The sequence below is a fragment of the Helicoverpa armigera genome, chromosome 16 (assembly GCF_030705265.1).
Source record: "Helicoverpa armigera isolate CAAS_96S chromosome 16, ASM3070526v1, whole genome shotgun sequence".
Classification (NCBI taxonomy): domain Eukaryota; kingdom Metazoa; phylum Arthropoda; class Insecta; order Lepidoptera; family Noctuidae; genus Helicoverpa; species Helicoverpa armigera.
The window spans coordinates 409,841-425,557 of NC_087135.1; the positions used below are offsets into that span (position 1 = coordinate 409,841).

At 38.1% G+C, this 15,717-nt stretch overlaps 2 protein-coding genes across 3 annotated transcripts; both read right to left on the minus strand.

Moving 5' to 3' along the window:
• Window positions 1-1,643: 1,643 nt before the first annotated feature.
• Window positions 1,644-3,157, minus strand: LOC135117963 (uncharacterized). The gene is made up of 3 exons (XM_064038641.1): window positions 2,853-3,157; window positions 2,148-2,630; window positions 1,644-1,852 (listed from the first exon to the last, which is right to left on the minus strand). Exons 1-3 carry the CDS (start codon window positions 3,031-3,033, stop codon window positions 1,644-1,646), a joined length of 873 nt encoding a protein of 290 aa, XP_063894711.1. The 5' UTR covers window positions 3,034-3,157.
• A 5,782-nt stretch (window positions 3,158-8,939) lies between these two features.
• LOC110369857 (speckle targeted PIP5K1A-regulated poly(A) polymerase) lies at window positions 8,940-11,973 on the minus strand. 2 transcript variants are annotated; one of them, XM_064038709.1, is made up of 3 exons: window positions 11,249-11,973; window positions 10,887-11,057; window positions 8,940-9,951 (listed from the first exon to the last, which is right to left on the minus strand). In XM_064038709.1, exons 1-3 carry the CDS (start codon window positions 11,268-11,270, stop codon window positions 8,963-8,965), a joined length of 1,182 nt encoding a protein of 393 aa, XP_063894779.1. In that variant the 5' UTR covers window positions 11,271-11,973; the 3' UTR covers window positions 8,940-8,962. The 2 variants fall into 2 exon arrangements, with proteins under 2 accessions (XP_063894779.1, XP_063894778.1); XM_064038708.1 differs by having other exon boundaries at window positions 10,887-11,060; window positions 11,249-11,971.
• Between the last annotated feature and the right edge of the window lie 3,744 nt (window positions 11,974-15,717).

The following is a 15,717-nucleotide window of genomic DNA, read 5'->3' on the forward strand; positions in this document are numbered from 1 at the left end:
AATCGTAAATCATTTGCAGACAAAATGATTCATTATTGAATGACAGAAAAGGATAAAAACGTTTATTTCAAAGAAAAAATAGCAGAATGCCACATACGCTTCAATCGTAATCGAGTCGGGATTGGATGTCAGTCGAATCGAGTCGAACGTCAATCGAAGGTCGCTTAAGTAAAATTAGGAGAATCGGGCCCCAGTAAATATACACAAAGTCGAGAACGTTACATCTTCTCGTCCCCATTACCGCAGGGTCTACATGCGAAGGTTTATAACCAATGTGTGTTGTCAGTAATGACATACGACACAGAGACGTGACTATGGGCTTCATAAAAAGCTCAAAGTCACTCAGAGAGCAATGGGTTATTCTAAGAATTTCTCTGCGTGATCGAATTAGAATTGAGGAGATCCACAGAAGAACCAAAGTCACCGCAGAGCTCGAAGCATTGCATACCATGGGCAGGGCACATAGCTCGTAAGACAGACGGCCCATAGGACAGAAAAATTCTCGAGGCGCGACCATGACCCAGAAGGCAGGCCCCCGACTAGATGGACGGACGATCTGGCCAGCAGTGGTTGCGGGTTACTGAAGATCGAGCAAAGTGGTTTTTGTCCTTAAAGCTTGGGTTTCCTAGGAAAGCGGTGCCGTCATATAGCGGCCGTAATATTACGAGCGCAAATAGACGGTCGTCTTTACGGTGATGACATGTGGAAAGTTCCACGCCCGTTTTAACACACCGTCACATCATTAGGCTGTTCTTAAATAAGATAAATGTAGCTAACTAAGTACTGGAATAATAAAATTAAAACTAAATTATTATAAACATTTAATATTTCTCCAATCGATAATATATATTGTTAGCTGCCAGTAGTTACAAAGAGGGCAGCAGAGACGAGCGACCATAGACACCTCGCCATTCAGCCGTTCATCTATGCTTGGAGGATTCTTTTTTCGAACGTCATGGTGACAAGACATGTTATCGTTTGACAGAATGCGAATTTGCCGCGTTCTTGACTAATCTTAGTTGATGTTAAAACTATTTCTTGTAATTTCCTCGTTAACAAACCTGCTTCTGGTTTTTAAGAATATAGTATTGGACTATTTTTCGGGTTTGCGTACTATATACCTACTGTTGAAAGAATATATACGCAAAAATACAATGTTTTTAACACCGAAATCTAAAAAAGAAATCCTTAATTTAAAAAAAATATGAACGCGTCTTTTCAGTATATTTAAATATTAAGCAGGTATTTTTTTTTTGCTTTTTCCATAAAATACGATATATTTCTTTATAGGTAGGTACCTTATTTTGGAAATTACTGTATCTACCTATTTCCCCGATGAAGTGTTGGCAACCCTACTTTGTCCAGCAGTGGACGTCTTTCGGCTGATACGACGACGAGGATTTCGAGCTTTTGTCTCGGGGTTAATAATAAATGTTCTCCAAATGACACCTTTCATTGGGGTATGAATATGTACCTAACTGTGTAGTATGTAGACCTTGACAGAAACAAGGTAATGTAACATTCCTCTTTCATTCATTCAGGTTCTAAATTACCCAGTACGGTTATTAACTCATATTATTATATTTTAGAAAACATACATCAGTAAAAAGCATAGCGGTATTTTATTAAATTTAATTGATAATTTACTTTGAGCATGTGAGATGTAATGTTGCAGTATCTCCGGAGTACGGTATGTCGATACAATTTTGCTCAGAGCTGCTCTGTGTGTCACTGTCTTGCTGTTTACTCAGTATGGCGCTGAGGAACCGGTCTGCCGGTAGGTCTTCGAACCACGCGGCAGCTGACTTCAGAAACTTCTTAATTCTCTCAGTATCTTTGACTGTTATCAGTTCTTGAACATACGTATCCAGGATACAAATTTTTGCGTTTGGTCTCAAGGTATTTTTTATTTTAAGTTGCAGGTCAAGTTTCGAATTGTTTTTGTATATTGTAAATTCTTCAGGAAAGGTATCGATACTCATGAAATCATCCTTCAGAATAGGACGTCCGGCAAAAGTTGACACGACATAATTTTGAAAGTCGAATTGGCTGAAGTACTGGAAGAAGCCCCCCAGCAGTTGCAACACGCTCTCAGTTTTGTTGATGCTGTAGGGCAGCTCGTCGAAGCCCGTGTCCCACTCGCCCACGTAGTAACTCTCCGCGTCTCTTTGTAACTCGAAACCGGCAGGCGCCATGTTCTTTGTTGTAAGAAAATATCACCAACAAGTACACAGCATAATTTTTTAACACACCCGGTCCGATCAGATCGTGAATTTCGAAAGCCAATTTAAGAAGCACCCCCAAAGGTAGAAATCTGTCATCTAAGTGGAAATAGTATTTTATAACTTTGCTATTCTGTACCCCATTGTCGCCTAATCTGAATACGAGGTCAACTTTTCGGTGTGTCGTGCTGTGATTGAAAGAGTAACGTGCAAAATCGGCTCTCGTGAAGTAGTGTATCTCAGAATAAAGGTCAGGCTGCTGCATGACGAGCTCGTTGATCTCGTCTAACATGTCCCACTCGGCGTCTCTCGACGAGTTGTAGTTGGGCATGGTCACGCTGAAGTCCAGGTCACTAGAGTGTGTGCCTAGCCCGGTCACCAGGGACCCGAATGGGGTCATCTCTATTCCTGGAACACAGTTATGCATTTTGAGAATAGCCGCCAACGGCTGGCTTATCTGAGTCAATTTGGCTGGACAGGTAACTGGATTTTCATTCAAAGGTAAGTAAATATTTACTTTAAGATACATAGAATTTGAATTAAGTTTCTAAAAAAAAAGGACACGTCTAGTTATGTAAACAGAAAGAAGGAGTCATGTATCACCTGCTAGGCTATGTGTACATGCAGTACCTTGCCAGCGTGGGCTGAGCGTGCGCAAGACATCGTCCGCCACGGTGGTGATGATGCAGGCCTCCAGCTGTGGCCGCAGCATGTAGGCGTCCAGCACCTGCTGCAGCTGCGACTCGAAGCCGCCCTGCAGGCACAGCTCGCTCCGAGCCACCACCAGCACCGCAGCTAACACTGCTAACATGTGCCACCTGACTGTGCAACTTGACTAAAGAGGCATAATCCACTTTGGTCAAGTTGCACAGCGCGAAATCGATTTTGATTTCCTGCTAAGAATTGCACCCACGTGTGTCTGTTGGTATAATTCTGAAGATAATAAGCAATAAGATACATAACAGCAGAAACCTTCATAAAGATTAATAATAATATAGATGCGAGTAGACTATACATATTCCACGCACACACACGTACAAGTGATGGAAACCTTTCGCAGGAGCTACTACTTAACACTCTTCAAGTGTGTAATTTATAATTTTACACTCATTTATTTGAGGTCACTGGCGCCATTTAATACCTAGGTACTGTAGGTACCTATACTACTTTGAGTGTTAGGTTACCTACAAATCTTGCACTATTCAAGAAAAAAATCTAGATATGAAACCTCGAAATAATGCTCTTGTTTAAGTTTATTTGGTCTAAACTGTAACCACACCCCCTTGCAGGATGATTCCAGAAACTCCTCTCAAAGGACATCTACGTAGGTACTCAGCACAGAGTCTTCCAGCATGTAGATCTTGAAGTGAATATGAGTAAGATGAAAGTCATGTCTACTGCCGTAAAAGTACGAGACTGCATGCTCGACGTTGTTGACCAGTACATATACAAAGTCGAGAACGTTACATCTTCTCGTCCCCATTACCGCAGGGTCTACATGCGAAGGTTTATAACCAATGTGTGTTGTCAGTAATGACATACGACACAGAGGGGTGATTCTTCGGAACACTGTTTTGACGTGTTTTTGACCGAAGAACACATGAAAATAACCTTCGATTGGAATGCCAGTTTCAGGTTATATGTTAAAGATAAATGTCTATCGACGCCTTATGTAGCTAATTAGGATTTATTAAAAAAAACTGTAATTAAGTTAGCAGAAAACAGTAAAACCTAATTAGTCTGGTGTGTCCCAACGTCGGTTTTTGTTGCATTATTTGACTTTCTGCGAGCTACGGTCGCGTTACACTAAAACTAATGAATTCAAATGATCTTTAAATACGTGTTTCTTAACATTTTAATATTAAAATACAAAAAAAATGTGTATTTTCATAATTACATACATTTTAAAATTGTCCCCGACTAAATTCATCATTAAGCTGGCTCAATTTGTTCAAACATTATCTGTACGTAAATAAAAAATATTTGAAAGAGTAATATTTACTTGTAAGAGATCGCGCCAGTCAGCACCGAACGGTGACAGCGAGTGCTCGTGCGCGGACGTATTTTTTCAAAAAAATACGATTACAAGTTGTCATCTGGCGTTTGTAAGGCAAGTAGTACAATCAATCTGTCTTAATTAACTGATAATGTGTATCTACTATCGTTTTGTTGCCAAAGCAAAGTGTCTTATAAGAGGGTTTTGCTAACATTAATTGCATGTTTGATTCTTTACGTTTATAAATAAAGGAGCAGGATTTGATAATCTGCGAATTCCTAATTTTTCTGGCCCCCATTGGTCTGGTTTCATCTGGCTCTTAAAGCCAGACGAATTTGAGCGGGCCATATGAATTAGGTTTCATACAAATCGGGCCTGACCAGATTAATTTTTATGTGTCAGATTAATTATTTCTAATGACATTTCTTTACTGTTGTTTGTTTTTTTTGTTCATTTGTGTTGGCTTCTTCGTATTACTTATATTTTATTTCAATAAAATTACTTAAGTTATTCAAAAAATAAAGCAAATAGCCTATTGGTTATTATTCCGAAGTTCAATTGCTGTGGTGGTGTGGTCGTCGCTTGAATAGCTTTATATCTTTTCAGATCCATATTTTCAAAATGGCAAAACAAAAATTACAAACAAGAGAAGAAAGACTAAGAAAAAAAAGACTAGCGGAGAAGAGAAGATATGAAAGAATAAAAAATAATGAAGAGTTATGGAAAGCAAAACAAGAAAAGAATAGACAAAACTATATACGCAGAAAAGAAGAAAAAAAACAACAACCGATAGGTGAAATGAATCCCAGACAACAAAGGTTACAAAGAAAGAGATGGAGAAAGAATTACAAAGCATATTACCAAAGAAAGAAACAAGAAAAAACAACAGCGGCAATGCTAGCTCAAAACACCCCACCACAAAGTCCTAGCATCTTGCCCTACAACGAAGCTTTTCATGATAATTGTCCACCTTTAAATAACCAGGTTTTAAATAGAGAAGAGTCACCTACACCAGGACCATCCCGGATTTTACGCAGTACTTCAATTCTTCAGAACCGTGCTTATTCTCCTACTTCACGAGGAACTACACCGAATTCAGAGGCTCCTTCCTGTTCTTCACCTGTACCTTCGGTCGTAAGACGTCTCCGTTATCAAAAAGAGAAAGAAATAAATAATCTTAAACGAATAATACTAGATATGAAGCGACAAAATGAAAGTTACAAGAAAAAACTGCAAAGATTAGCATTGAATTATAAAGGACCCTCAGTAGATAATAAAATGAGACCTAAAAGTCAAAATACAACACTTATCCACAAAATAAAACGCTCAGTGCGAAAGTCAAATAAGATACCAAATCAACTTACAACTTTTTTGCCTGAACAACTAAGAAAAGAAGTTGAAATATTTTATGAAGACGATGAAAATAGTAGACTTTGCTCCGGAAAAAAGGAATTTATAACAAGAAACCAAATACGTAAACAAAAGCGATATCTCAACGACAGTCTAATTAATCTGCATAAAAAGTTCCTGAAAAACTCAAATTCAATTATTAGCTATTCAACGTTCTGCAAATTAAGGCCATTTTGGGTGATCATACCTGATTTTCGATCAAGAGATACCTGTTTATGCAAATTGCATACTAACATGGACTTATTCATCCAAGGATTGTACCAGAGGAGGATATTGCTCACTAAAACTTCCCAAAATCTTCTCTCTCTGCTATGTTGCGATGTGTATAATGAAGATTGTTTACATCGAACGTGTTTTGCTTGCAAGGAAAGGACAGTCCCCTATCAGGAATTTGATGATTCCGTCGAAATAACATACTGGCAATGGGAGACTAAACCATACACGATTGAAGCTACGGGAAGAAAATTAAGATCAACTGAGAAAGTTAAAAAAAGAGAGGAACCTAAGATATGCATTGAAAAATTTGAATCAACATTGAATGAATATTTCGAGCATTGTGGTAATGTAGTTGCTCAACAAAAGGCTTTCAAACATTTAAAAGAAAATCTGCAAGAGGGTGAGTGTATAATTCATGTTGATTTTAGCGAAAATTATGCAGTTAAGTGCAATGAAGAAATACAGTCCTATCATTTCGGTGGTAGCCGTAAACAATTAACTCTACACACTTCGGTAATATATTTTTTAGACGATGAGAAGATACAGCAAGTACAGTCTTTTTGTACCGTGAGTGAGTGCCTTCGTCATGACATTTCTGCAGTGTGGGCTCACATCGTACCAGTCCTCCAATACATAGACGAAAAAAAGACAGACATTCATACTATACATTTCATTTCCGATTCTCCATCTAGTCAGTATCGTAATAAAAAAATATTTCACCTAATTGCTAGTTTGCATATCTATCTAAGCTCCATTAAAATCATTACATGGAACTATAGTGAATCTGGTCATGGGAAGGGTGCCCCAGATGGGATAGGCGCTGTTATGAAAAGAACTGCGGACCGTGCTGTTTCCCAAGGGCAGGATATAAAAGATCTGAAGGATTTTTTAAATGTTATGGAGCAAAACCTTAAGAAAGTAAAATTGAGAACCGTTTCTGAGTATGACGTATCTGAAAAGGACTTCCTTTTTCCGCAAAATGTGAAAGCTTTTCCAGGTTGCCTGAAAATGCACCAGATAGTCTGGAATTTTGAGTCTCCCGTACTTGCCGTTCGAAAACTGAGCTGTATAGATCAAAACTGTCTTCATCAGACTGTTATTTGCAACCACAAAAAGCACCTTGGCTTTTATCATTTGGAAAACGAAGTTCAACAAAACAATACTGATGAAGTTACACCGTTAGCTGATTCAACACGACAACTGAGAGAAATTGGTCAATCCTTTTGGACAATCAGTAATGAACCTTCGCCTAACATCGATCAAAGAATTTTAGATGAAGAAATTGAATTCAATATAATATCACATAAAAGTCAAAGAAATGATAAAGGTGTACGCAAATCATTGGGAATAAATAATGATATTAATAAAGAATTAAGAGAAGATAACGAGCAAAAAGAAGGACGGAAGGATAATGCTGTGGAAAGAACGGAAATGTCTCAGTGTGCTGACTCGGATAAAATCTCAGAGATAACTTTTTCAAGAGATGGAAGTAAACATTTTAGTGTCGATTTGGAAAATATAAATCCATACTTAATTGACTCCGATGATGAAGAATTTAATATTTTTTAGTAATTTATATAGGGTATTAATTTGTTTTTTACGATCTCAAGCTATCGTACTGCAAAATTAAGTCTGATTTTGATAAGTTTTATTTCATTTTAATTAAGAGTTTGTATTCGTTGAAGTTTATTTTGTTTTAAGCTAAGATTCGTTATTATTTTGTGTTATTAAGAGATCTCATGAAGATTAATTTACCATTTCACATAATTATTATAGTAATGAAGCTAGTGTGATTTACCAACCGTAAAAGGTTAAATAAATGATTAATTTGAAGGAAAGTGTTACTGTTTACTTAATTCATAATTATTTTCTTGTGTCAGCCAAAAAAAGTGATAATTAAGTAGTAATAGGAGTAGTTATTTCAATATTTGGTAAAATTTTATAATAAAGATGATTGGAAAAATATAGGAAGTATCATTAATCTGTATACCTCTAATTTATATGGTGCGAAATCACATTCATCTGCCTCTGTCACAATTAATCTGGCCCAGCAATTAATCAGCACCTTTTAAATCCTAATCTACGTGATGCAAATCGATGCCTTCGATATATGATATTGCACATAAGGCACTAGGTCATACTATTACGTCAATTCAGGTCTAAGAGCAAAAAAAAATTGAGCCAGATCAATGAGTCAAAAACACTCGGTCTCGAAGAATCACCCAGAGACGTGACTATGGGCTTCATAAAAAGCTCAAAGTCACTCAGAGAGCAATGGGTTATTCTAAGAATTTCTCTGCGTGATCGAATTAGAATTGAGGAGATCCACAGAAGAACCAAAGTCACCGCAGAGCTGCAGACCTGAAGTGGCAATGGGCAGGGCACATAGCTCGTAAGACAGACGGCCCATAGGACAGAAAAATTCTCGAGGCGCGACCATGACCCAGAAGGCAGGCCCCCGACTAGATGGACGGACGATCTGGCCAGCAGTGGTTGCGGGTTACTGAAGATCGAGCAAAGTGGTTTTTGTCCTAAGGTAGCCAACCGATAATATATATAGTATTGGACTATTTTTCGGGTTTGCGTACTATATACCTACTGTTGAAAGAATATATACGCAAAAATACAATGTTTTTAACACCGAAATCTAAAAATGAAATCCTTAATTTAAAAAAAATATGAACGCGTCTTTTCAGTATATTTAAATATTAAGCAGGTATTTTTTTTTTTGCTTTTTCCATAAAATACGATATATTTCTTTATAGGTAGGTACCTTATTTTGGAAATTACTGTATCTACCTATTTCCCCGATGAAGTGTTGGCAACCCTACTTTGTCCAGCAGTGGACGTCTTTCGGCTGATACGACGACGAGGATTTCGAGCTTTTGTCTCGGGGTTAATAATAAATGTTCTCCAAATGACACCTTTCATTGGGGTATGAATATGTACCTAACTGTGTAGTATGTAGACCTTGACAGAAACAAGGTAATGTAACATTCCTCTTTCATTCATTCAGGTTCTAAATTACCCAGTACGGTTATTAACTCATATTATTATATTTTAGAAAACATACATCAGTAAAAAGCATAGCGGTATTTTATTAAATTTAATTGATAATTTACTTTGAGCATGTGAGATGTAATGTTGCAGTATCTCCGGAGTACGGTATGTCGATACAATTTTGCTCAGAGCTGCTCTGTGTGTCACTGTCTTGCTGTTTACTCAGTATGGCGCTGAGGAACCGGTCTGCCGGTAGGTCTTCGAACCACGCGGCAGCTGACTTCAGAAACTTCTTAATTCTCTCAGTATCTTTGACTGTTATCAGTTCTTGAACATACGTATCCAGGATACAAATTTTTGCGTTTGGTCTCAAGGTATTTTTTATTTTAAGTTGCAGGTCAAGTTTCGAATTGTTTTTGTATATTGTAAATTCTTCAGGAAAGGTATCGATACTCATGAAATCATCCTTCAGAATAGGACGTCCGGCAAAAGTTGACACGACATAATTTTGAAAGTCGAATTGGCTGAAGTACTGGAAGAAGCCCCCCAGCAGTTGCAACACGCTCTCAGTTTTGTTGATGCTGTAGGGCAGCTCGTCGAAGCCCGTGTCCCACTCGCCCACGTAGTAACTCTCCGCGTCTCTTTGTAACTCGAAACCGGCAGGCGCCATGTTCTTTTGTTGTAAGAAAAATATCACCAACAAGTACACAGCATAATTTTTTAACACACCCGGTCCGATCAGATCGTGAATTTCGAAAGCCAATTTAAGAAGCACCCCCAAAGGTAGAAATCTGTCATCTAAGTGGAAATAGTATTTTATAACTTTGCTATTCTGTACCCCATTGTCGCCTAATCTGAATACGAGGTCAACTTTTCGGTGTGTCGTGCTGTGATTGAAAGAGTAACGTGCAAAATCGGCTCTCGTGAAGTAGTGTATCTCAGAATAAAGGTCAGGCTGCTGCATGACGAGCTCGTTGATCTCGTCTAACATGTCCCACTCGGCGTCTCTCGACGAGTTGTAGTTGGGCATGGTCACGCTGAAGTCCAGGTCACTAGAGTGTGTGCCTAGCCCGGTCACCAAGGACCCGTACGGGGTCATCTCCATTCCTGGAACACAGTTATAAAGGACAATGGGCACAAATATATGGGACCTGGTATACCCCACCAATAGGAATGTCATATATATCATTGGATAGGCCTTTTTATGTAGAACAATATTTACTATGACAGCTTTGCTGAAATGTTTGTCCGTTCTGAGATATAGATCAAAAACTGTGCAAAAGTTAGAACTAAGTAATCTATTGATACCTCAAGTTTTTAAAGGAAAATCTAAGTACTAATAACTTTAAGTCTTGTAAGTACTACTGTGCCCGTTAGGATCCATAATTGTTACTATCATGTAGCATTTCAACCTTTTATTGTACCAACTGGATGTTGGGCGTAGTGAGAAACCGCACCAATAGGAAAGTCATATATATCATTGGATAGGTCTTTTTAACTGGAACAGCATTTACTATGACAGCTTTGTTCTATTGTTTGTCCGTTCTGAGATATAGATAACAAACAATCTTAAAACTGATGCTAATCAATACTGTAATCTGATTTTCTTTCATACAAGACTTACACTTAGTAGTTCTTAGATTTTCCTTTAAAAACTTGAGTTATCAATAGATTACTTAGTTCTAACTTTTGCACAGTTTTTGATCTATATCTCAGAACGGACAAACATTTCAGCAAAGCTGTCATAGTAAATATTGTTCTACATAAAAAGGCCTATCCAATGATATATATGATATTGCTATTGGTGGGGTATACCAATCTGCCCATTGTCCTTTGAGAATAGCCGCGAACGCAAGGCTTATCCGAGTCAATTTGGCTGGAGAGGTTTCTGGATTTTCAATCAAAAGTAAGTAAATATTTATTTTAAGTTTTATGGAATTTGAATTAAGATTCTTTGAATGCTTCATCAAAAGAACACATATCTAGACATGAAAACAGAAAGTAGAAGTCATGTATCACCTGCTAAGCTATGTGTACAGTACCTTGCCAGCGTGGGCTGAGCGTGCGCAAGACATCGTCCGCCACGGTGGTGATGATGCAGGCCTCCAGCTGTGGCCGCAGCATGTAGGCGTCCAGCACCTGCTGCAGCTGCGACTCGAAGCCGCCCTGCAGGCACAGCTCGCTCCGAGCCACCACTAGCACCGCCGCTGACACTGCTAACATGTGCCACCACAATTTTCAAAGAATATAGTTTATTGCCTCGTTGCACAGCGCGAAACTAAATTTGATTTCCTGATTAAAATTGCACGCAGATGTTTGACATTCGACATAAATAAGGAGATAATAAGATAAGGAGCATAAAAGCAGAAAGCATGAAGCTTAATATTAATATAGTCTTGCTTACCGAATCCGAGTAGAGTATACATATTCCGCGCAGTCGGTCGCAGTTGCCTGATCTCCAGGTGCGACTGACGTCTAAATATACAAGTGATGGAAACCCTTCGCAGAAGCTGCTACTTAGCACTTCAAGTGTGCAATTTATAATTTTACACTCATTAATTAAAGACCGCTGGCGTCAAACTTCACGTCATTACCAAAGTACTTTATACTTTAACAAATGTTAGATGCCTACAAGGCACCAAATGCTTGCACTATTTAAAATAAAATAATTAGATCAGGAAAAACTTCTATAACAACGTTTTAGTTCTTTGTTAGTTTGTCCTAAACTGCATCACATCCTTGTAGGTGCATGGCGCCTACCAAACCACTGGTAGGTACTTACTTTAAATCTCTGTCACACACGAGTCAATTGCTGAGAAAGACATGCTTCTTGTACTTTTAAGAAAGTAACATTTGGGTACTTCGAGGTTAAATATCATGGGTACACCCCATACATACACAATATACCTATAAATTCTTACAGTAGGGTAGAGTTTAACAAATTGTCAAGCTTGAATTACTGCCCCATAAGTTATGCAGTGTGCGGAAGTTCCTAGTGCAAGCTGCCTCAGAAAACTTGGAATAAAACCAAAAACTTAACTAACTTTGATAATTGTTTCCACAATTCCCAAAACGAATCACTAATTGCTACCTATTTAGTTAACCATCGCCTTGATCCGGTGCACGATGAAATGGTACATTAAGATAACACGAGGACGCAGGGCGATGGACGTCAGTAGACGAGTTGCGTTAGTTTTCATTGTTCACTAATTAGACTCACATTAAAGGATGATGGGTAAAATTGGCCGGTATATCCAATAAGAACCATTCGCATATCAAATGATAGCTTATACCCTAAGCTTCATTTTTTATTATGGGCAAAACATTGTACACCACCGGAGAACGAAGATACAACACCTGATAGCATAGGACAGCCCATGGACTTGAACCACTTTATTGAGTATGGGAGCGATGATTAAGTGCATTATTATTGTCAATAATTTTCAGAACGAGTCACAGAAGGTGTCTGTGCCCATATCTTCCAATTTTATTGAAAAAAAAAGATTATTTAGCAGGTAGTATTTACAACGTATGGTGTACGTATTTCGCCGTTCTGGTGAGTCTAACCGGCAAAACCAATGAAAACCGTTTGTATATCAAATGATAGCTTATACCCTAAGCTTCATTTTTTATTATGGGCAAAACATTGTAAGCGACCGGAGAACGAAGATATGACACTTGATAGTATAGGACAGCCTATGGACTTGAACCACTACATATTTTGTATGGGAGGGATGTTTAAGTGCATCATTATTGTCAATAATTTTCAGAACGAGTCACAGAAGATATCTGTGCCCATATTTTCCAATTTTATTGAAAAAAAAAAGATTATTTAGCAGGTAGTGTTTACAACGTATGGTGTACGTATTTCGCCGTTCTGGTGAGTCTAACCGGCATAACCAATGAAAACCGTTTGTATATCAAATGATAACTTATATTCTAAGCTTCATTTTTTATTATGGGCAAAACATTGTAAACCACCGGAGAACGAAGATATGACACTTGATAGCATAGGACAGCGCATGGACTCGAACCACTACATATTTTGTATGAGAGAGATGTTTAAGTGCATTATATTATTGTCTATATTAGTCAGGACGTATCACACAAGGTGTCAGTGCCCATATTTTCCAAGCTTATAAAAAAAAAAGATTATTTAGCAGGTAGTATTTACAACGTATTTATGATGTACGTATTCCGCCATTCCGGTGAGTCTAACCGGCATATCCAATAAAAACCATTTGCACATCAAATGGTAGCTTATGTCATAAGCTTCATTTTTTATTATGGGCAAAACATTGTAAACCACCGGAGAACGAAGATATGACACTTGATAGCATAGGAGAGGTATTGATTTGAACCACAACATTTTGTTTGGGAGCAGTGCATTATATTATTGTCAATATCAGTCAGGACGTGTCAGAGAAGGTGCATGTGTCCATATAAAAAAATAACAGTTAGTATTCACAACGTAAGGGGATATGAGGGAAGACTTGGACAGCTTCCTCTCGGACTGGCCTCAAGCAGCGAGGGATAAAGAAAAGTGGAAGGCTTTGGGGGAGGCCTTTGCCCAGCAGTGGGACAACACAAACAAAAAAAAAAACCCCTCATGTATCCTTGCGGTCCTGACCACCCGTTTGGTCTATCTACTATTTGTGTAGGGTAGACTGGGTACAGTTGTGCCAATTTTCGTTTGATCACCAATAATTTTGATATTTGACTAATTAGCTCGCAGAAAAGGAACTTGTATCGCAATTTGTACATTTGTGTACGTAAAAACACTCATATATTGTTCCTTAATACAATGTATTACTCATAAGATCAATTTAAAAAAAAATGGGAAAGTGTCACAACCGGCCACATACCAAGGGCGGTTGTGACATGCATAAACATATATCAAAATGGTCTATAATATCTTTTATTGTAGAAATGTTTAACATAATAAGCTTACAAACATAGTTTTAACAATCAACAAAACAACATTTGCTCTGTTCAAACTTGTCGCTGTAGAAAGGCTTGTAGCTTGAGCTACACGTACGAAATCCCTTGTTTCACTTCTTCATCGGCATCTTTTTATTTTTTGATATCACACTGCGCTCTTTCGGTCTTCCGCAAACGTATCCTGGACATCTAAAAGCAAAAAACAATAATATGAGATTTATTATATGTAAAGATATTCGTCACAACCGTACCCAAAAAAATTGACACAACCGTACCCAACGCATCATTTTGAAAACAAAAAATCGCCATGATTTTGCCAAATACTTTACGTAAAAAGAAATCACTTGTAATTAAATATCAATATTCAACTTTTAAAGAAAAAAATAACAAGATAATCTATCTGTATAAAAATAACAGTAATTAGGAAACGAAATCGAACAAAAATACTTACTTTTGATTGTTGAAAAGCAATGTGGGCTCCTGCTTACGTCAACGTCGTGCGCCGGCTAACGCAATACTGGGGAACGTGTTTAGGCTTGTGAGCCACGTCTTTCTCCCTCACAACCTCCCCCGTTTTACGTATAGTTTCGTTACAACTGCGACTGTCACTACCGTACCCTGGCACAACCGTACCCAGTTTACCCTATCACTAAATAGTATAAAACAAAGTCGCTTTTTCAGTCATTATATCCCTATGTCCCTTTGAAAGCTTAACTCTACCAAACTACGCAACGGATTTTGATACGGTTTTTTAATATCTGGAGGCACAGCAGTGCCCCAGTCAAGTCTGAGCAAAGCGGGCACGGCCGTACCATCCATTTCTCGAAGCGTTTCGCGGCTATTTCACCCCCCTGTATCATCCATGTGGACAAAGCTAGGAGTTTAGGTTAGGTTAGGTATAATATATTCAAAGATAGAGTGACTGAAGAGGAAGGTTTGTATGTGTAATAACATCAGTTAAATAGTGAGAAAATACCGTTTTTCCGCGCGAAGCTGGGGTGGGTCTCCACTTTTCTAATAATTTGACAACCCAGGGCCGACTATCCTGGTGCCGCAGAACGAGGAAATGCTATCTCCAATAATAGAAATAGTATACGGTGGTAGAAGTAAAAGTTTTAATGTTTTGTTTTGCTATTAAAACAATTATGCCTAGTTAAGACCGATTTTTATTGATAGTGTACCCTAGGCTTATTTCAATAAGTGATAAGTTGACGAAAATACGTCATACTATGAATTTTTCCACTTTAGATTTTATTTTAACTAAAAAAAATAGGTGCAAAAAGTATAACTCTTTTCTGCCCGACTGTACTTATTTCCGGTCGATTCTTGACATGAACTGTTTTATTTCAGTAACTGTAGCGTATAAGCAATAATATAATATACATTAGAACTTTATTGGTTATCAGGCCAGGGTTCATACAAAATTGCCCATCATCCTTTGTTACGATTGCGTATTTTTCTGAGTACCTGTTGTGTACGACTAAGTATTGGTATAATGTTGGCGAGGCGCATTAAATGCCCCTGGTGTTGCCAGCGTTCATAAGTAGTCTTTGCTTACTACTTGCCACTGGCGTAGCGTGGGGGGAGGGGGGAAAAGGTGGCGTTCGCCCCCCCCCCTCGAATGTTTTCGAAACAAAACAATTTTTTTAATTGTTCATATTGTTCATCTCTTCCCGACTAAGTTGGAGTCGGCTTTCAGTCTAACCGGATGCGACAGAGTACCATACTCCTCTTATGTACCTACTCCTCTTATTTACTTCTCTTATATACTCCTCTTATGTACTCTCTTATATACTCCTCTTATGTACTCTCTTATGAACTCTCCTATATACTCCTCTTATGTACTCTCTTATATACTCTTATGAACTATCTTATATGTATACTCATCTTATGAATCTCTAATGAACTCTAGAGGTTGGTTATTTACCCACA

Excerpts from the sequence above, each read along its gene's own strand:
- LOC135117963 (XM_064038641.1), bottom strand. The coding sequence starts at position 3,033 with ATGTTAGCAGTGTTAGCTGCGGTGCTGGTGGTGGCTCGGAGCGAGCTG. Across the intron at positions 2,631-2,852 it reads GCTCAGCCCACGCTGGCAAG|GAATAGAGATGACCCCATTC; the intron begins GTACTGCATGTA and ends ACTGTGTTCCAG. Across the intron at positions 1,853-2,147 it reads GAGACGCGGAGAGTTACTAC|AACTGATAACAGTCAAAGAT; the intron begins GTGGGCGAGTGG and ends CGTATGTTCAAG.
- LOC110369857 (XM_064038708.1), bottom strand. The coding sequence starts at position 11,270 with ATGTATACTCTACTCGGATTCG. Across the intron at positions 11,061-11,248 it reads GTATACTCTACTCGGATTCG|CAGTGTCAGCGGCGGTGCTA; the intron begins GTAAGCAAGACT and ends GGCACATGTTAG. Across the intron at positions 9,952-10,886 it reads GCTCAGCCCACGCTGGCAAG|GAATGGAGATGACCCCGTAC; the intron begins GTACTGTACACA and ends ACTGTGTTCCAG.